At 41.0% G+C, this 21,105-nt stretch overlaps 1 protein-coding gene across 4 annotated transcripts; it reads left to right on the forward strand.

Moving 5' to 3' along the window:
- The first annotated feature begins 370 nt into the window (after window positions 1–370).
- On the forward strand, window positions 371–14,564 carry CIPC (CLOCK interacting pacemaker). 4 transcript variants are annotated; one of them, XR_006939512.1, is made up of 6 exons: window positions 371–447; window positions 2,097–2,172; window positions 3,221–3,395; window positions 4,278–4,447; window positions 8,468–8,539; window positions 8,649–8,791. XR_006939512.1 is itself a non-coding variant. In XM_015287718.4 (5 exons), exons 3-5 carry the CDS (start codon window positions 3,323–3,325, stop codon window positions 9,344–9,346), a joined length of 1,122 nt encoding a protein of 373 aa, XP_015143204.2. In that variant the 5' UTR covers window positions 371–686; window positions 2,097–2,172; window positions 3,221–3,322; the 3' UTR covers window positions 9,347–14,564. The 4 variants fall into 4 exon arrangements, 3 of the variants coding, with proteins under 3 accessions (XP_015143204.2, XP_004941875.2, XP_001235197.3); XM_015287718.4 differs by having other exon boundaries at window positions 371–686; window positions 8,468–14,564; XM_004941818.5 differs by having other exon boundaries at window positions 8,468–14,564.
- Window positions 14,565–21,105: the final 6,541 nt, after the last annotated feature.

The raw sequence follows: 21,105 nt of genomic DNA on the forward strand, positions 1-21,105 counted from the left end.
CAGCAGAGTGGATCTCCTGAGTGCTTTTCAGGCAATGCCTCGGTGTGCCTTTTTCCCTGGCAAACTCCATGTGTACTCACAAGCACTGTGCATCTACAGCTCCTTACTCCCCCACACACCACGCCACCCTGTACTTGAAGCCCCGCGAACGTGACTTCAGACTGAGTTTATTCCCGCCTCAACTCCGCGCGCCACACACGACACCACAAAAGACACCACAGGGCATCCCACCGCCCTTCCCGCCCAAACGGCCAGGCACGCGCACTGCACCCGCCCCACCGGCAGAGGGCGCAAGCAGTTGGCCGTGCGCATGCGCGCTGAGGGAAGCGACCGGCTCACTTTCCCTTTCCGGGGCGGGCCCAGCTAGGCCGGCGGGGAGGTTCGTGCTTCGTGGTGGTGGCGCCGCGCACGCGCGGAGCGGGTGGCGCCGAGGCTGTGGGCAGCCAGGTGAGGGGTGTCACGGCCCAGCGCGCGTTACCGCTGCGGGCGCGGTGTGACCGTAATGCTCGGGGCGGCCCGATCTCGGCTAGGACCGGCCCCACTTCGCCACGGGGAGGGGCTGCGCGCTTGCTCGGCCGCGACGGCTACGCTGGAACTCTCGTCCCGTCGGGCTCCGGGACAGCCCGGCCTGGCCCTGCTCGGGGGCGAGGCGCCGGGGAGGCGGCCGGCAGGGAGAGCACGGCGGTGTGAGGAGGAGCCCCGGGAGCGGGCGGGAGGGGGGCCAGCGCCCGCCGTCCCGAGCGCTACTTGAGAGTGGATGCCTCTCAGTTATCTCCTTAAGGGAAGATGGGCCAGCAGCTCTCAAAGCTTCCCTTGGTGGGACCCGAGGAAACGGCCTGGAGCCGCGTCTTGTGGGGGGGAACACAGTTGGATACCAGAAAAGGTTCTGCCCCGGAGAGTGGTCGGGCGTGGGACGGGCTCTGTGCAGTGGGCACAGCCCCAGGCTCCCGGAGGTGGACTGTTGGGACGGCGATCTCATGCGTAGGGTTTGAATTCTGAATGGTGGAGCTGGGCTCTGATCCTTGTGGGTCCCTTCCAACAGCCAGGGGTGCCTGGCTGACAGAAGGAGTGCTTGTATCTCACATATTTCTAGCTCTCCTTTTGTGTCCAGTTCTAATTTTTGGAGATGAGCATCCATACACAGTGCCTTCTTAACTAATGTCTGCTTTGGAGAAGGATAAGTAACAGAAGCTTGGATCCAGTCATTTAAGACTTGTTCATGCCACGAACATTCAGTTGTGCTGTTCTGTTAGTGACAGAAACAATGTGGCGGGGTTATCTTCATAGCTTTTAATCCAGTTAAAATTCATACAGATATGATGTGTATACTGATAAGTAGTTTAAAATGCCAGTAATTACTGGATTTCCTGATCGTGATCCCTTGATAAGGCCTATCGGATGATTCTATGAATGAGACACAGAGCAGGGATAGCACCTAGGATGCTTTTCCATAGTTCTGACAGCTCTGTGTCTGTTAGCAGGTCAGTAGGTGTGACTGAAGACAGAAGTAGAAATGAGGCAAAAGGCTAGTGACAAAGTTTTCTCCTGTTGAGCATTTTTCTACCTTTACAGGCAGCCACTCTAGCATCTCAGCACTGTTATCTAACATACAGAATTCATTAATGGAGTTGCTAAGGCTTAAGAACTTGAAGCACAATTCTAGCCATCAAGAATAAGGACCTTAAGAAGAAACTTACTTTTGGGGGTAGATTATTCCAGAATGTTTATGTTGCAGTGTTACTTGAGGTAGATGTCACTGGTCAGTGCTGTTAATGGGCTCCTGCTCTGTCTGTTATGTGAAGTCCGAAGTTTCTGTAATTTTAATTTAAATATACAGCTCTAACATGAGATGCAACTTGAAAGGGTTGCTTTATAGGAAATCTTTACGAATAGCATTGGTCAATTTCTCTGTTTCATCCTGTCAGTTTTCTGTTAGCCAAAGTCTCTGCTACCTTTTATGAGAGAAGGAGAAACTGTTCTTTGTTTTACAAAAGCCTGCCCACCCTTAGGAACTGTGGGAAGGTTGTTATGAGTACACAGTACGGGAGGCCATCATGTAACTACATTTCTCTGGGTTTTGTCGCTTTTGGTTTCAGCCTTTCAGAATTTTCATTCAGAAGGGATATGAGGAAGCATTTCTAAGGCTACATCTCCACTAGGAGTGATTTGCAGGTATAGTATGTGTTGCTCTTTTAGCAGTATGGATTTCTTCATCCCTAGCTTGTTCTCTAATCACAAGACTTGCTTCACTCAGAGATTGAAACAGACTGTTCTAACAAAACCACAGCTCTGCAGGTTCAGTTGTATTTGTTGTGTGGGCTTCACCCAGCATGGCTGATTTATTTGCAATTCAGCTCCTAGAATAGCTGTTTGAAAGACAGATGTAGCCTGAGCAACTTTAATTCTTGGGAAAATTTGTTTATGAATAGCTTTTAGCTTGTTTTGCCTTTGTAGGTAGAGAAGTGGCTCTAATATGTTAGTTATCTGTTTACATTTCATTCTTTGAGTCATTTGAGCTGCTTCTGAAAGTCTCCAATTAATTTACTGGCAGTGTAGAAAGAGATAAGTGACTTCCACTTCACTCAGAGGAGCCTCAATTTAATTACAGATAACGACTGTACACTATATATCTACTATTTTATCTTGGTTAACCATGGTGCTGAACTTCAGAGCCATGTAGTAGAGCTGGACATTGCATTTTTGCCAGTTCAAGAAGATACATTCATCTATAGGGACATAGTTTAGTGGGCTTTTGTTTTAACCTACTCTAAAGGACCCAACAGCCACATCTGCTCTGGTATCATTCCCTTGTAGTACAGGGGACTGAAGGATTGGACTGTGGGAACTTCCTTGAAACTTAAAAAATTAGCCTGAGGCAGGTGGAAGGCTTGAGTCCCAAAAGTTCTACAAAGTAATGTGGTGCAAAGAATTGTGGCCTATCTTTTCAGTTCTCTGATGTGTTATGAAATATGAATAGTTCAGAGTGTTTTGCAGGGAATAAGCTGTGATTTTATTGACAGGTCTTTGCTAACGTAAATCTGTGATAAACAGCAAATGTGAAGCTAGAAGTTTAATAGAATTCTACAGATTGCTTAACACATGCCTCAAAACTTTGATAACAAGATTTGTGTAAGGACACGTGTAGCCTTTGACTTATACCGTTGGATGTTTTGTTAGATTCAGAGGAAGTCTCTGTTTTGTTTTTTAATGGTTTCTGTAGTTCCTCCATGGAAAAGGTGTTGAAGACAGCCACCAGCACTGTGGAAGCATGGAGACAAAATAGTCATGTATTGACACCCTCAAGAAGATACTGGGCACACTGATGGAAATGAAGAGCTTGAACCATCACTTCAGAATGGCAGCAACTGAATCTGACAAGGACTCCGGATACTCAGGTTTAGAAAAAGACTGTGCTACTTTTTTTTTTCTTCTTCCTGTTTTCAGACAGCTGGTGATGTCAGATAAAGCTGACTCCAGTTCAGTCAGTTTGTGTCTGATTGTTACATGGTAGGGTCTTCATATCTAAGGCAGGTTGAAAAATTATCCTGCTATCACAATTTTTGGAGTGGAGTATTATGTAGTTCATCCTGTGAATTCCAGTGGCATGGGAATATAAAAATGTGCCTAACAAAGAACTGAATTGAGGAATCCTTTGTTCTTCAGAGCCCAGAAGTGGGAATGGAAAGATTAACTTTTGTTCTTTGCGGTGATCAATGAACTATTGAATTATGTCATGTAATGTCTTGCAGTTTGACTGGATTGTCATTAGAGCCTGATAAAACAGTAATTTTTATAACACCAGCAAAATGTAGACAGTATGTTCTGCTTTGATAATCAACAAAACTATACAAAGATTCCCGTTAAATATGTTTTTGTGGGAAGTACTGTGCACACGGGGTTTGTAGATAGCAGATTTAAAAATGCAGAAGACTGCACCATGGACCTGAATCTGATAGTTCTTTTGTGTAACAGTGTAACAGTCTTCAGAGCTGACCTTGTGGTAGCATGGCATCCCTAGGAGACTAAATCCAGACAAACAAAAATAAATAGATTTTTGTGGAGACAGTATCTGCATGAGAACTATCTGAAATACGAAGTCTTTTAATAAATAAAGGTCATTTGACAGCTGTCACAAAAGATCTAATTTTATTGGTATACCAGAATTAAACTTTATTATTCACTGTGGCTTGATTGAAAAGGAACAGAGTAGTAGAACAGAAAGGAAACAGCAGGCATGCTACATGAAACAACTAACAGCTGAATTCTACATTTGGCAGATGGCAGTTCAGAGTGCCTAAGTGCTATGGAGCACACTGACTCTGAGGATGTCCTGAATACATTGTGTTGGAATGCAGAGGATGGGCCTTGGCCTTGCCCCGTGACCACGAGTGGCTCCTTTCCTGCACTTTCTCCTATGGTTGTAATGAAAAATGTTCTAGTAAAGCAGGTAAGGAAAAAATAATATATTGGAAAACACTGCAATTTTTTTTTATATTTTCTTTTCAAAAAAGATTGTATGAAGTTGTTGCAGTCCAGAAAGTAAGCAGTAATTTGTAAAGTTTTGTTAATAACAACCCCTTCTTTTGAGAGGCAGCTAAAACCGCTAAGGGGAGGAAAAGATGAAATACAGAAGCTGTGTTGCATCTTTTTGTCTCAAGGGATCTGCAAAAAATAGATCTTTATAATGTTACTCAAATGGCACCAAAGGTCAAACCAAAATAAGTATTTTTCCATTCGAAAGCTGATAATTTCTTTTTTGTTGAGTTTAGACAAAGGAGTAGGATGATTGCTTTTGCTTTCCATTTCTTAGATTCTAGAAGTGCTTTACATGCAATGTGAAGCCTTCATGTAGAAAGTTATAAATGAACAAATTAAATCTGTATCTAAAATTAGTTTCAGTATATTTATTTGAGCAGCTTTTTTCTTAATTACATAACATGTCTCACATTGCAACAGTTACATTCCATGTTTGTATCTTCCAATATTATATTATGTGTTATTCCTCTAGCACTTCTGTGTGACATTGAAAAATTCTGTATTGTGACAGAAGGTGCAAGAGCTAGAAGTTTGAAGTATTGCTATACTGTTAGGCTTCACAAGTCTTCTGAGGAGCACAGGTCTTATGAGGAGCAGCTAAGGGAGCTGAGATTGTTTAGTCTGGAGAAGAGAAGGCTCGGGGGAGACCTCATTGCACTCTACAATTTCCTGAAGGGAGGTTGGGTTAGGAGGGGTTTGGACTCTTCTCCCAGGCAACAAACAGGACCCGAGGAAACGGCCACAAGTTGTACCAGAGGAGGTTTAGATTAGACATACGAAAAAACTTTTTCTCTCAAAGAGTGGTGAGGCGCTGAAATGGCCTGCACAGGAAGGTGGTGGAGTCGCTGTCCCTGGCAGTGTTGAAGAGGTGTCTGGATGAGGAGCTATGCAATATGATTTAGTAGCTTGTGGTAGCAATGGTAATGGGAGGATGGTTGGACTAAATGATCTTGTAGGTCCTTTCCAACGTTGTGATTCTTACTTCTACTCGTGTTTTTAAATAAGGCAAAAGTACTTCAGCCTTTTTTATTATTAGAATACTTACAAGAGTGCAATGAGAGTGAAGAAAAAAGAATATAGATCTTGATTCTTTTGTACTGTATCTGTTTTGAAAAAGAGCAAGATCTGTTAAACTCAAATACTGTGTGTCAGAGCTAGCATAGAGGTAGGTTCTTGCTCATATTTCATAGACTCACTAAGTTTGGAAAAGACCTTCAAGGTCATCTAGTCCAGCCGTCCATCCATCACCACCATGCCTGCTAAACTGTGCCACATTTTGTGCCAACTGTCCCTAGGTGCCACATTTACATGTTTCTGAAACACCTCCAACAGTGACTCCAACAATTCCCTGGGTAACCTGTTCCAATAATTTGGTAGATTATGCATTTGTAGGCAGACATGGTTCTCATCTGAACGCTGTGCTTTATCTTGACAAGAAGCTTTTTTTTTTTTTTTATAGCTGTGTTCTTAGATGTGTGGACAAAACACACATGATGTAAAACACAAACAAATGTCCAGGTTCTCTTGTAGTAGGGAAGAGGCATGCTTTGCCACAGACTGATAGCTGTTGGTTTGGGGCTCAAAAATTAAGCATGTTAAACTCTTGATTTTGTTACAACTAGGTGGAGAAGTAGCCATATAATACACATAATTTGAATGTTGATAGTGTAGCAAAAGGAAAAAAAAATGGAGAGGAAGACGTAGATAAAATTACCAGATTCGGTTAATTTGAGTGGTTCATAACATTTAAATCTAATTACTTATGGCTAAGAACAGTCATGTTAAATTGAAAAATGTTCATTTCAGTAAGTAAAAAACAGTGAGACAAGGTCAGAATGATGGAGTGTCTTTCTAGCTCTTTCCACTGGGTCTAGTTACCTCTGGTAGTCATGCTGGTCATCTTATTCATGTGCTCTTTTCAACACAGTTCTCAGTTGTGCTCCCTGGACCATAAAATAAATAAATAAATAATGCAGCGTCCCCACTTAACACAGTTTATCTGTTTCGGTCTCAGTCAGCATCCCCCTTCCATCATAGAACCACTGTGCTCCTGCTTAGTGATGTTTACCTGCTGTCCTGATTTCAGAGTGTAAACAGCTAACAATGTTACTAAAAAAAATAAAGCAGGAATTAATTATCTGGAATACAGTCGTGCTGAGTTAAAGTTTGTAGAAGTTCATAGTGGGTGGGAAGGCTTTTTAGGTGAGTAACACTGGTATCTGCAGAAGGTTATCTTTCATTAAAAAATTCACTGCAGAATTTGTAAAATTACATGTCTCCTTCTCTACTAAAAATGAGATTTTTGGGTACGAGAATATGAGCAGAACACAATGTGAGTGGAAAGGACAAGAAAGTGAATAGTGGAGATGGGATAAAAACAAGAGCATGGTAGACTATTATCACAGTTCTTTAGGCCTCAATGAATTTGGGGCTCCAGTATGCTAGGCACTCTACAAACGTACAGTAAATTACAACTTCTGACTCCAAAGCCTTGCTCCTTAAGGTTTCATGTTCTGACTAATGTTTATATAGCCATGGTATTTATATACTTCCCCACTCTTAATTTCTCTGGGTACCTTTCTTTTGGATGTGTTATTTTGTCTGTGAAATAAGGAACTAATGTTAACTACTACAGGGCATCTTGCCCACTGAACTCAGTGTCAGAGTTGGTAATTGAATCTCATCACCGAGTCTCAATATCTGATCAGTGGATGATGCCCACCTTTGCCAAGTTAAGTCCTCTACTGACAGGAGTGGACTTCAGCAAAACATGTTATCATCTTCCAGTTCAAGCATTCTGAGACTGAAGAAAAGAGATTGGATTTCAGATGAGTCAGAATGGTACAAAAAAGAATGAAATATTGTAGTGCTATGAAAACCAGTGCCCTCAGCAGGCCTGCAGTAACATTCCAAATACTGGACCATAGAAATTGGAAGAACAGCTGAGAGTGTATTGTATTAGAAGAAGTGAAGGGTTTTTTTGGTTTTTGGTTTTTGTTTTTTTCCTGAAGGAAATACTATTTTTTACTAGACCATTTAACATGTCAAGAGAAAGCAGGTGTGCTTTCTGGACAGGAGATCTCATGAAGTTCCCTAGTAGCATATTTGTGAAAGAAGAGGTGATGTCTTGTAAAAATTGATGTATTACCCTGCCTATATTGCAGAATGTGACTTGCAGAAGGATGTAAAAACTTGGACACTTTTCTTGAAATATAATGCTTTTAAGGCATATCAGTGCACAGGATTTCACCAAAGGTGTGGAATTAAACTGCTTGGGGCTTAGAACAGGCAGTTTTCCTTGAATTGATTGATAGTCATTATTTTTTCTTCTTTTCCAACTTCATGGTTTTAAATGTATTGCAATCATGTATTGTACTTATGATTGCAGGACATACTGAGCAGCTACATTAAATAATGTCTATGTTAAATAACCATTTTCAAAAGTTTGCTATAAGAATAGAAATGACAGGATTAGAGTTGCTGCATTTCAACAAAGTGGGAGTCTGAATTGCTCCTGAAATATCTGTGCTGTCTTTGACTCTTTTGGAATATTTCATAACCAGATTTTTTTAAGTTTATTTTTCAAGTTTTCTGTATACTTCTTGTTTAGCCTCAAGTGCAGTAATAATTTTACACTTGCACTGTATGATACAAGCATGCACCCTAATTCTTACTAGGGAAAGTGTGTATGAATTGAATTGTTTTTAAATATATTCTCTATATATGGTTTTCAGCTTTGATTCAAGTGTTAGGTTCTGTTGTCAGAGAAGAGAATAATGAGTTTGTTAATAAGCTGTTCGCAATGTTATATTGTGTAGCATGCATCAATTATGTGGAAATGGCATAATCCACCTGTTTTGCTTAACGTTTTTTAATCCTTATCAGTAGCACTGCTGTAAGAATTGTGTTTTTCCCCATTTGTGCTTCTCAGGGGAGTTCATCCCAGCTCCAGTCTTGGACTGTCCAACCATCCTTTGAAGTGATTCCAGCTCAGCCACAGCTGGTATTTCTTCACCCATCAATCCCACCTCCCATTAACCCTCACCCTGTTGGGAAAAAGAGAAATGATTCCACTAACTACCTGCCCATCCTGAACTCTTATCCCAAAATAGCACCACAGCCCTGCAAAAGAGATCACTCCTTTGATCTAGAGGAACGTCAGGAAACCAGTTGCCATAAACGACTCTGCACAGAAACATCTAAAATGGAGAATTCTCCTGTATCAAGGAGCACAGGTTTGTCTACTAGTCCTTTTGCCCACATACCAGTAAGCTTTAAGGCTCCTCAGGATTCTAACCAGCAAAGTTCTTCAAGTTTGATGACAACTGGAAAAGTGTCAACTCTTCCTGGTTTCCATTGTGTTTCTGCTGACACTCCGAAAGTTCCAGGTTTGGCTTCTCTCTTGCCTTTTGGAGCTCTACAGACAGCAAAGTGCACTCCTCATGAGAATGAGAGTGCAGCGCAAACTACAATGCAGTCTGCGGTGTGGAGCCTGCCATTGATACCAGAAGAGACTTGCACTACCCCTGAGCTGCTTTTGCAACAGCAGAGTAAGTGCAGACGCTTTCAGAATACACTCGTTGTGCTACGCAGGTCAGGATTGCTGGAGATCACTTTAAAAACCAAGGAGCTCATTCATCAGAACCAGGTGACTCAAGCTGAGCTGGACAGGCTGAAACACCAAACACAACTTTTCATAGAGGCAATAAAGAACAATGCTCCACAGTCATGGGCAGAGCTAGAAGCATCTCTAACAGGTTCAGATAAAGCTAATAGCAACCTTGAAGACTCCACTTATCCAAACATGTAGTAAAATGGTATATAGCTGTTAAGTTATTCCTGTGCCTCCTAATTCCTGTCTCAAGCTTTTACTTGAACATTCTGAGTCCAAGATGTGCAAGGTGGCATGCCATTTACAACTTGTCTTTACAGCCAGTCGTGGGACTGGAACAGCACAGTGGGATCTTGACGAGATGAGTACTCACTCCAGCGTGACCTTGAACTCCATGCTAACTCTATACTTTCTTGGACTTCAGAAGCTTGGATGTGCTCTGCTGGCATGTTCCCATTCTTGCTGTGAGAAGACAGTCATTTGCAGAATTCTGCAAGCAACTCTCTTCCTATTCCCTTCTTCAGATAGTCAGTTCTGAGAGTGGCACTGCAAAACAGTCCCCAGTATTGGGCTATCACCAGTTGCAAGTAGATGAAGAGAGTTGGTGTGAGGAGAGGAAGCTTAGTTTGGTGGGGTGGTGTCAGACTGTTGCTGACTGTTGACAGAGAGTCTTGCTTTTGGGGTTACAATTGTTCTGAATTAGTGGAGATCTGCTTGCGGTGAAGCAACATTCTGTATTTATTGCAATCTTTGACCAAAGTGACAAGAGTCTTAGGAGCCCAGTGACTTGATTTTGATGAGTATACATTTAGATTTTGATCTGTAAAGATGAGTGAATGAGAATTGCAAGGCTTGCACTGGAAGTATTTGTTTCAAAGCTGTATGTATTTGCACTACCCATTAGTGACTAAAAAGTGTACAGGGCAAGTGGCTTTGGATTTTCTTGGTAGAATGCAGAGGTGTTTTTAAACATGGTGCAAGGGAGATACTTGTTCACCAGGGTTAATGTGGCAAGACTGATTAAATGTTATTTCATCTGTGTATCTTTATAGTTTATAAGGCTGAACTTCTTTTTTTGCTGTGAAATTGTTCTGGTCTTGTTGATCCCCTTGATGAGGGGATAATGTCCATGCTCAGCAAGTTTGCTGATTACTTGAAGCTGGGAGGAATGGCTGACTCACCAGAAGGCTGTGCTGCCATTCAGCGAGACCTGAACGGGCTGAAGAGCTGGTCAGAGAGGAAGCAGATTAGGTTTAACAAGAGCAAGTGTAAAGTCTTGCACCTAGGGAGAAATAACCACATGCATGAGTACAGGCTGGGGGTGATCTACTGGAGAGGAGGTCTGCAGAATGGGTCTCAGGTGTCCTGATGGACAGCAGGTTGGCTGTGAGCCAGCAGTGTGCCCTGGCGGCCAAGAATGTCGATGGCATCCTTGGATGCCTTAAAAAGAGCATGGCCAGCAGGTCAAGGGAGGTGATCTTCCCCTTCTACTCTGCCCTGGTGACACCTCACCTGGAGTATTGCGTCCAGTTCTGGGCTCCCCAGTACAGAAAAGACAGGGATCTGCTGGAAAAGAGTCCAGCAGAGCGCCACAAAGATGACAAAGGGCCTGGAGCACCTCTCTTATGAGGAAAGGCTGAGTGACCTATCTCTGTTCAGCCTTGAAAAAAGAAGACTGAGAGGGGATTTGATCAATGTCCATAAACATCTAAGGTGCAGGAGGCAAAGGGATGAGGCCAGACTCTTTTCTGTAGTGGCAACAGGACAAGGGATGGCCACAAACTGAAGCATAGGAAGTTCTGTTCAAATGTACATAAAAACTTCTTCACAGTAAGGGTGATGGAGCACTGGATCAGGCTGCTCAGAGGGATGTGAAGCCTCCTTCTCTGAAGATATTTAAGATCCGCCTGGATGCCTACCTGTGGAACCTGGTCTAGGGAGCCTACTTTGGCAGGGGGGATTGGATTAGATATTCTCCTAGAGGTCCCATTCAGCCCCTACGATTCTGTGAAATTGATTGCTAAGAATGGAAAAAAAGGAGAGAAGTGAGAGGAAAAGGGGCATAATGGCCCACGGTAAAACAAGTCCTTTCATCTCCCTTCCCTCCTTCTTTTGTTATTGAGAGAAATTGAGTGAATATGTGTATTTAAAAATAACTAAAGAAAAAGATGTCAACTTGGACAATCTTGCTGAAAGTTTTATCTGCTTGAGTTTGAAGTTAAACAAAACTATTTTCCTCCACGTAAATGTATCTCATCCCTAGCCTGCTTGACATGAAATGTAGTTAAGGCCTAACATCTTCTGCAGTGGTATTAGCAGACATCTGCAGTAGTCAGTTGCAAAAGCTATTCTACAGATGTGGGTTTGTCTAGACACTTGTATCAGTCCCTCCAATAAAAAGGGTTTGTTTGTTTTTTACCAGAGGCAGGCTGTGTAAAAGAACTAGGAATGTCTCTCCCTATGAAGGATAAGAAATCTGGATTGCTTAGAGTGTGTTCATTTCCACTTGAAAATGCTTTCCAAAAATTGTGCTGTGTATCACTGGTTATTTTGATGCTCTGATCACTTCACTTCAGATTCTTAAAAGTGATACTTGAAATTATAGTAGAACTCTTGCTAGTTTGTGGTTAGACCCCTTCATTCTCTGATGCCTTTCGGAATCAAGATTAGAGAAGGCTGTGGAGAATGCTGTTGTAGACTTCCTAAAATACACTCAGTAGAAAAGGTGCAAGGGATTGCCCTGTAATAAGGGGTTTCCATCTTTTTAGGGAAAAATCTGATGAAAAGAAGTGCCGTAGATGTCTCATGGAGGAGAAATAGGAGTCACATTTTCCCTAGACAGAGGCCTAGAGATAAATGTGTGGCAGAATTCCCCATAAAGCCCTTTAAAAGCTGTAACAAACTAATAGCAATATGTTTCATAGTATCCTGCCCTCCTCCTGAACTGCTGTGCGGCTACTCCTGTAGCACAGTACATGGGAATTTATTAAGAGACAAATTTTTGAAGACTGTGTTATGTTTTCACTATAATTGTGCATAATAGGATATCTCCCAACTTGCAGCACTGCAATATCAAAATTCAGCCAGAGAAACCAGAAGGCAGGAAGGCAGCATAATACAGTGTAATAATGCAGGACGTAGCTAGCTGTTCTAGAACTACACATGACATGTGCATTAAATGACAATTGTTGGGTGAGTAGATATGGTGGGGCCTTGTGCCATTTGTGTAAGAATGCCAGAAGGTAAGAGCTTCTTAGAGAAAGGAGTGGAAGGAGTAGGAGGCAGTTCCACTGATCTGATACCTTTAATGGGCTTAGAGTTGTGGTGTGGGAAAGTGCATAGGATATCTTTTCTATTTTTCTTAGCATTCTTATTCTATCTATCAATTATAGAGGGGAATAGGAAGTTCAGAATGTGTTAATAGGAAGTGATTGTGATCCTAGAAAACACGATGGTGGATTCAGGCTTTCTCTAGAGAAGAAAGGAGGTAAGAAAAAAAGAGTTGAATTCCAGCTGTTTATGATGAGAGAGTACACCAGTGACCTCTTAAATGATTCTGTGTTATTACTTCGAAAGGACCTTCAAAGATCATCGAATCAAACTGCCTAACTGCTTCAGAGCTAGCTGAAAGCTAAAGCATGTTAATGAGGGCATTATCCAAATATCTTTTTTAATATCTCAAACATGGGGTATCAGCCCCCTCGTGGAGATTTCCTCTAGGAAACCTGATCCACTGTTTGACCATCCTTACAGTAAATATTATTTTTTTTTCCTATTTGATCTCCATCCTATTTCTACTGCTATGTTGGAGTAAAGGGAGTGGAAAACCAACCTTGCAGGGCACTTTGACTTAGGGAGCCTCTAGCTGCTAAAACTCTCTCGTAGTCCTCTCAGCACCACATACATTTTTTCCTGACAACACCGAGAGTGAGCTGAAGTGTGTATGCTTACAGCTGGTGGGCATTTCAAACAGTTAATTTGTATAAACATGTATTTGATAAATCTGGGAATAATGTCCAGCAGCTGGTTAGAAATCTACTGGGCAGCAGTCCAGATTTTAACAGTTTTTGCTGAACTAGAAAAATGACTCTAGAACTCTAGATAGGTAAAGCCAGGGCCCCATAGGAACTGTATCCCTAGGCAAATTTTGCTTCAAGATGTGCCATTATGAGAAAGGATGTTGAGGGCCCCTAATGACAGATACATTGTCAAATATCTTCCTGTTCAGTTTCTCTTAGCTGCCTTTATTCCTAGAAGCCCTAGTAAAGCTTTAAACAATAAGGACTTCCCTCTCTTGGCTTCCATTTAATAAAACAGTATAGCTCTGGTGCTCTTTTGAGGAAAATCAGTTGACTGCGTTAGGACCAGAATAGATGTTGATTCTGGGCAGGGGTCTGGAAGTGGTCCAGTGGAGATGAGCAGAAACATTAGCCTCTTTAATTGGAAGTATGTAAGCAGTGAACTTAGAGGGTTTTTTTTGTTGTTGTTGTTTTTTTTTACTTCAAAAGTGGCAAGACAAGTTAGTCTAAAGACACCTGTCACAGTCTGAAAAGTCAGTGAGGTGGTCTGCTGGGACTTCAGTTGCTGCTGACAATTAGCAAGCAGGGTATCTTCATGGCTCAGATGAACTGCTGTTTTTCTACTGAGGTTAAATAAACGTTGGTATTTTTGATTACTTTTGCTACGTATTTTTGAAGTTCTACTGCTCTAGTTGCTTTTCTGTAAGTAAACCTGTAAGTAAAAAGTAAAAAGTAAACCTTTTCTGTACCTTTCAAGTTCATTGTCAGCTTTGAATACAGTAGCCTAGGAGCCCTGTTATAAAACATGACCTTTTCGTTAAATCTTTACAGAAAGACTGTGAAATATGAATCAAATAAAGTACATAGTTGAAAAGTATATGGCTTGGTCTAGTGCTGTTGAACTGCCAAGTCCTTGATTCCAAATCATGCTTTACTTATTTCCACAAGACCATGTTCCCTGTGTGGGAAAGTGCAGATCCAAAAGTGATACTATGATTTCTTACTGAAGAGTGACATGTGAGCTTTAACAGTGTATATGAATTAAAGGATTTCTGGGAGGAGCCTGACTCAGAGTGCCCTGTACAGAGCTCTAAAAATATATTGCAGTGCGTGACCATTGCCATAGATCCATCATGAAAACTTGGAAGAATTTTTCGGTTTCTTAACTGTTACTTCCATGTGATGACTGTACATTATGCTCACCGTCTGTGCAGGGCGAACTCCTACACTAGCTTAATCTGCCAGCCAAATATGCGTAAGGTCTGAATTGTGAAGGGTATGGATAGTTTGTTACCAAAAGGATAACTTGGGTGAAAAAATGTAGTCCCTCTCTTGGAGGAGAATGCTCATCAACTAAATCTGTATCCCAGATTTTCAATAAAACATGTTTTTCAAAATGTGGTTGTCTTTTCTTCAAAGGTCAAACTTACAGTGAGAACTGGACAGTGATTCCCAGAACAGCCAGCAGTGTCATGGCTTGAGATGCTGTTATAAAGTAAGGTACAGGAGATTCTGCTTCAAATTTTCGCCTTGAACTAGGCAGAACAATGTCTTGAACCATATTGCTTTACATGCAGGGGGGAGTGCCATCGATGGAGATCTTTTTATTCCCTGAGAGTGCAAACTCACTGTTTGCAACACTTGTTCTCCTAACAGGTATAGCTACAACTGAAGCAGTAATTTTTTTCACCAACACTGTGTTTCCATCTCTTCTGGCTCAATTTTTTACTTACACTGTGAAGTCTATCTACATGATATTAGGCCTGCTCATCTTTATTTCACTGAGGACAAAAAGGTGAATTGCTTCTTTATCTTTCTGATAACACAAAAGTCTGAAAGGAGCAGAGTCCCCAGCAGACTTGAGCTGAGGAATCTCAAAATGCAAAATTTCTGGCATGCGCTAGGCTGTAGCTTGCTGTCACTGCTTTCTTTCTCTCCATTCCTGGAACAGAAATAGGGGCTCCTGCCTACACAGTTTTACACTCTTCCTTTATCTGTGTGTTAATTCCTTGCAGGCAGCTGTATAGTGTAGCCATACAGTTCCCAACTGTATCACATGTTCCGAAGTGTCCAAAATGCATGAGACTTCTGTCTGTGAGACAAATTTAACTGCTCAAGTGTGAATTCCTCTAGCCTGACTCAGAAGACAGAAGGAAACAGCGTTTTGGCCTCCTCTATTGTGGAGTGCAGTTTCCAAGACTTCCTCAAATTCTTGTTTGAACTAAAGTGCGTCTGTAGAAGAAGCATCCAGCCCTCATTTGAATGCTCCTAGCAATGAAGAATCCACCCAAGTTGTTCACAAGGTAATTACTTACTGTTAAAAATGTGCCTTTTATCTTGAATGTCATCTTTCAGTATCCAGCTGTCAGAACTTTTACCTTTTGTCTGCTAAACTGAAATGCATGCTGTGATATTGCTCTTTTCACTATAGGTATTTATAAACCGAACAAGTCATTCCTCAGCTTGCATTGTTAAAGTAACTGATTAAGCTCGCAGTTTTTTTCCATCCTTTGTTCATCTCTGGTGCTCTTCTTCATATCCCTTAAAATTATTTAAATGCATTTTTAAGTGGAGCACTTAAAGCATAACAGGATTACCAGGAGTTCTGCCATATCAACTTTCCCTGCTGCTATTCTCTCTCATTTTAGTAGCACCTATGGTCTGAAGTCTAAATCTTCTTTGGACCTGCTAAGGTTATTGATCTCCTGTCCTTTAAGTGTATTTCCATAGTCCTTTGAATTCAGTTTGCATCCAGAAAGCAGGTCAAACTGATTTTGATAAGTCACCAATCTCATGCGTTATGAACTTCTGCTTCCCTCCTTCTAAACTTTCTCGTCTCTGGTTATAAATAATTCTGTGTTGTATTCCAATTTAAAGTAATTAAATAATGTAGTCAGGAACAAATTTTAAGCTGTTTTTGTTAGAGTGGAAGATGACAGTGTTTGACAGATTACTATATACAATTAAGGGACCATAGTTGTACTACATTTCACACCATCCAGTTAATTTCATATAATTCTGGCATCAGACTGTGTCACATGGTGCATTTCAAATACCCATCAGAGGTATAAATATATCCTTGTTTTTGTCCTCCCATCAATTTTCAATTCCATTTAATCAAAGTAAGGTCTCAATTTTATTTGACCAGTTCTATTTCTTTTAAGCTTCATTAATTTCAGTTATTTTTGCTTTATACCTGCTTAATCAAAAATTACAGGTTATTCTAACGTTTTCTCCATGTTCTGCAGCCTATGTTCATTCAGATTCATCTTTCTATCCCCTGAAAAGCTGAAGCTGTATTAGATTTTCCCTCCCCTCAGTACACTGAAGTCTTGCCTGGCAGTCTGAAATGCATTGAAATCATATTGATGGTCCATAGAGCTTTTTGGTTAGTTTCAGTTAAATTTTCAATCATGACTTATTCGGACTTGCTGACTTACAAATATTTAGCAATTGTTGTTTAAAATACCTTACTATTTTACTTTTTGAAGTGGAAGTCAAGCTGTTGTCATGATATGAGAAGAATAATCTGGCCTTTCTCTAGTCACTTAATCTCTGAAAGTTTTCTGAAATGCTTCTGCTATTCTGCACTGCAGCAATATGATTTCCATCTTGAAATGAAGCAGTGCCAGCTTAAAGATTCCTGCTACATCTCATGCATTTCAAGAAATGGAGGAAGTAGGGCTTTTCAGTGCTGAAAGGGGAGTTTCATCAACTTCTTCATTGTTTTCTTCTTATTGTCATTAAATTAATTGGATTTGTTTAATGGAACTGGAATGCCTCTTACTGTGCCCACGTAGGCAATTTCACTTTTTTCCCTAACGGTAGTAGGGTTTTTTTTAGGCCACTTAAATTCACCAGGACTAAGAAATTCAGTAACAGACAGAAAACCAATGCTTATTGTTTTCTAATAGATAGTACTGCTTGAAAAATGTATGTGCTTTGAATGGAAAACTCATGTTTTTATTGGAAATGAAGATGTATTTTGTCTGTAAGCTCAGAGTTTTGCAGCACTGGTCACAGCATTCATTTTTCAGCAAATCTTAAGCAGTCTATTATTTCCCTTTACCTTCATCACCTTTTGAATTGTTTTCGGCTTCCTGTACGGGAAATGGGACCCGAGCTTCGAAGAATGGTTCCATCACCTCATGCTGAAGAAGCAGAATCTCCTGTAGCAGATCTCCTGAGTAGGTGAGGATAAAACTGCACCTCCTGAAGAAATTCTTAGCTCAGCAAATACAAATACCATTTTTTCTGCAATGCCCCTAATATGTCTAATTTTAAAAAATGAAAATACAACAAAGGGTTTTATTTAGTACAAAACACTGCCGTACCAGATAGACCTTGTGCTATACTTCACAGAGGCAGAGTTTAGTGCAATGAGAGTTTTGTGAGTTTTGTGCTTGGTGTGCAGTGTGAAATATGACGAGATGGTAGGACATTTTTTTTACCCAGAATAAATGTTAATAATGCTTATTATGTTGTGCTACGATTGCTTCCCACCCAGAAGTTAACAGCAGTATCATGAGCTGTTTTTCAAAAAGTGAGTCTTCTGTGCTACAAAATATAATGTCAAATCAGTTTTGATGTGGTCAGAGTATTCTCAAGGCTGGTGATGTGTTGTAAGGACAGCAGCATCTCAACTGGAAGGGGGGCTGCTTATGTCGTGACACACAAAAACAGCCCACAAGAATTATAGTATTTCTTGTCACTGAGAGGATGGCCATGACTGTCATAAGGTTGCAGGTACCGAGGCAGCAGTGTGACTGATACCAGTAGGCTATCAGCATTACCTGCTGGACATGCATATAACAACACATGAAATACTACAGTTATAAAACCTAAGTTTTATCCAAGGTACCCACAAGCATCCCAGTTCTTAGAAGTATTTGATCCTTTGAAATGTGTGTTTTTGCTAAAAGTTGTTTCCCATACAAATGCTAGTGCTATGCAGCATGTCCAAACGTGCTCGGAGTTCAGGAGAGGATAGCTTTCAGCACACTGAGCTTGGCTTTCCCATCTCATAATTCAGTATTCTACCCCTGACCATGCTTGCAACAATTCTTGCACAATAATGCTTTCTGAGTTCACTCTGAAGTGGGTGGCTGACATCAGTTGCATGAGAAAGGGCCAAGATGAATTCCCAAACATTTGTTTCCACACTAATTGCACAAGTAAGGCAAGTCTGAACTTGAAGATAATCATTTGAATACTAAAAAGCCTCCAAATGGATAATGGGAGCTGCAGCCAGTCCAAACTGGAAGAGAAACAGAGCAGTGACTGTGCTTGAGGCTTTGTTGCTGCAGCATTTGTGGTCTGCAATGGCAGCGCATCAGTAGAGGCTGCTGTTAGAGAAGCAGTGCTGTTCAGCATGAGGAGTTGGTGTGTGGATGCACCAATGGCTCTGACATGCTTGTAGCAGTTAAAAATGAAGGTGAGCATTCAGGAGATGCCCCTTCTGGCCACAGCCATGTGGTCTACTTCTATGAAAATCTATGAGATGCAAACACAAGGCTTGCCTGCACATGAAAAATGCTACCCTGCTCGTTTTTTTCCTGCTGCCAAACTTAAAGCAGTGATATTAGGCAAAGCAGAATGATGCACTGCTTCTGTCTGATCCTGGAGCCAGCAAAGTTACAGGAAGCATCACTGCAGTTTCTAAGGCTTTCTTCTTTCAAATTCCTTTGCTTCTCCAGCACAATAACACCTTCCAACCAGAGATACTGGAGCCATCTGATGTAAAAGTGGTGAGTTTATCAGTGTGCTTGGCTGGATGACTGGAAGCAGATGAATGCCAATAAAATAAAGACCTTGAATTCCCAGGGGTGAGATTACTCCTCAATAGCACTTTTCCTGTTCTGTGTCATTATAACAACTGTTTGTGCATAGATGAGCACCTCGGGGAGTACCTGTGTGATTAGTTCATCTAGCCGTAGTGGCAGTTAGTTGAAGCACTCAGCGGTCCTGCAAAGAATCACTATTACCTCTTAAAAAATAATGACAATAACAGCAATAGGCCACTGCCTGCATCCTGTGTTAGTATGGAGAAGGGAGAAAAACAGCTTGTTGTTCCCCAAAGTCTAACTTAACTTTGGGAGCATTTCCATAATTCCATTATTGCTCCGTGTTCTGATGTGAGATCAGCCTTAGCACGTCATTTTTCAGTAAATGGGATAAAGTATTTAAAATATAAATGTGACTCAGAAGAAGTTTCTGTTTGCCTGGAATTGTTTCTGCTTGGAATGAAACCAAATATAACAGCACTCAATGGTTGAACACTTTCATGCATTTCCATGGCACTCACACTGCGGGTCAGAACTGCTTTAACCCAAGCATTGATAGCATTCATAACAACATGAAATTGATACCAGCAGTTATGTGCATACTTAGTGTCCAACAGGTTGTACCATTAGCACTGACATATCTTATGTATTCTTTTGGGCTTTTTACTTTTCTGAGATTTCCCTGGTCTCTATCTCAAAGAAGATCTTGGAGTAGAGGTGATGTTTATGATGTGTAGTATCAGCTCTGAATCTTGTTTTAGTGACTGGAATAACAGTACTCTCAATGCACTGTAGCTTTCCATTCCTTTTTCCGTAGTCTAAAAAATCACACCAGGTAGAAGATAAAGTAAGAGAAGTTTGAGTGAGGAACTGGTTGCCATATGGCTGACGCCCAAAATCCCAGCAATTTGAGGGGATGGAAGCGGAAAAAGATGAAGTAAATTCCACAGAATTTGTACCATAAGTAGGTGGCAGCTGCTAGTAAAGAAAAACAAAAGCAGAAAGGAAAAGAGTGCTGATAAGCAATGTTATGAGGATGCATGGAAACAGATCTTAAGGTAACCATCCACATACAATATCCTAATCTTTTTACCAGATTTCTTATTAAAAAATCCGTTCTCCGTATTTTTAATTATGAAGATTGCTTTTTTCTCATTTGATCTGGATTTATAAGCTGAAATATATTTTGATGGTGGAAATGAACTCACTTGCTGCCATCGCTGGCTGCTTGTTGTTCTCCCCTCCTCTTTTCTCTGGCCAAAGAGAATGCTGTAGGCTTAGGTTCATGGCTTAGTTCTGTGAATCACACCCTGCTCTAAAGCACCTGGCACTGCCATCACTAGTGCTGCATGAAATAATTTAAACAATAATATATGATCGGAATTGAGATGGTCTGAGGCTCTGTTCCTTCTATCACCTTGGACAAGGCACTTGGATCTTCTTAACTATAACCTAAAAAACTAAACTAAAAAAAAACCAATACTTGTTGCTTAGTATAAAATCTTTAAACTTCTCTTGTAAGAATTGCAGTATTGGTATTTTCTCCAAGTCATGGCTGTTGGCTGTCATGGTTCTGGTACTGGATTTCCTAAAGGCTGAACATTTGTGTAGCTATACTAACCTATAATTTGTTTCATTTTAGTGAACTAAACTGTATGGCCTCTGGGTTAATTCCCCCTGATGCAATTCCACCAATGAGTATAGAAACTTACTCCTTATGCTTTGGAAAACTGAATTGAAGGAATATGGAGACTAAAATCTCTTTCTGTATGCCTAACAAGGGAAAAAATTTAAATATCTCTAGGTTGACAAGGCTATGGGTGCGAAGAGAGTGATAGCTGGCTGTGTTGCATACAAACCCTCTTCAGCTTTTGTGGTGTAAGCAGACGTCTATCTTGCCCACACACATATATTAATTAATGCCTACGCATGTCTTTTTCCTCCCCAGCGTGTAAACTTGTTCAATATACTGTAGTAATGCAACATGTGAAACGGAGGTCAAAAGCCTGGAGGCTTATCAGATGGTACATTTTCTTATCTAAAAAATTTACAGTGTTTTAAATCAGAAAAACATGTTGATCTCAGTCCTGGAAGGCACTTAGTTCTGCAGCCAAACCAAGAGAACCTAGAAACAAATGACTGAAATGGAAGATGT

Source organism: Gallus gallus, chromosome 5 (genome assembly GCF_016699485.2).
Source record: "Gallus gallus isolate bGalGal1 chromosome 5, bGalGal1.mat.broiler.GRCg7b, whole genome shotgun sequence".
NCBI lineage: Eukaryota > Metazoa > Chordata > Aves > Galliformes > Phasianidae > Gallus > Gallus gallus.

Bases quoted from the DNA above. Each gene is read 5' to 3' on its own strand.
- CIPC (XM_015287718.4), top strand. From the start codon at position 3,323: ATGGAAATGAAGAGCTTGAACCATCACTTCAGAATGGCAGCAACTGAA. The intron at 3,396-4,277 runs GTTTAGAAAAAG...TACATTTGGCAG, and splicing joins CAAGGACTCCGGATACTCAG to ATGGCAGTTCAGAGTGCCTA. The intron at 4,448-8,467 runs GTAAGGAAAAAA...TGTGCTTCTCAG, and splicing joins AAAATGTTCTAGTAAAGCAG to GGGAGTTCATCCCAGCTCCA.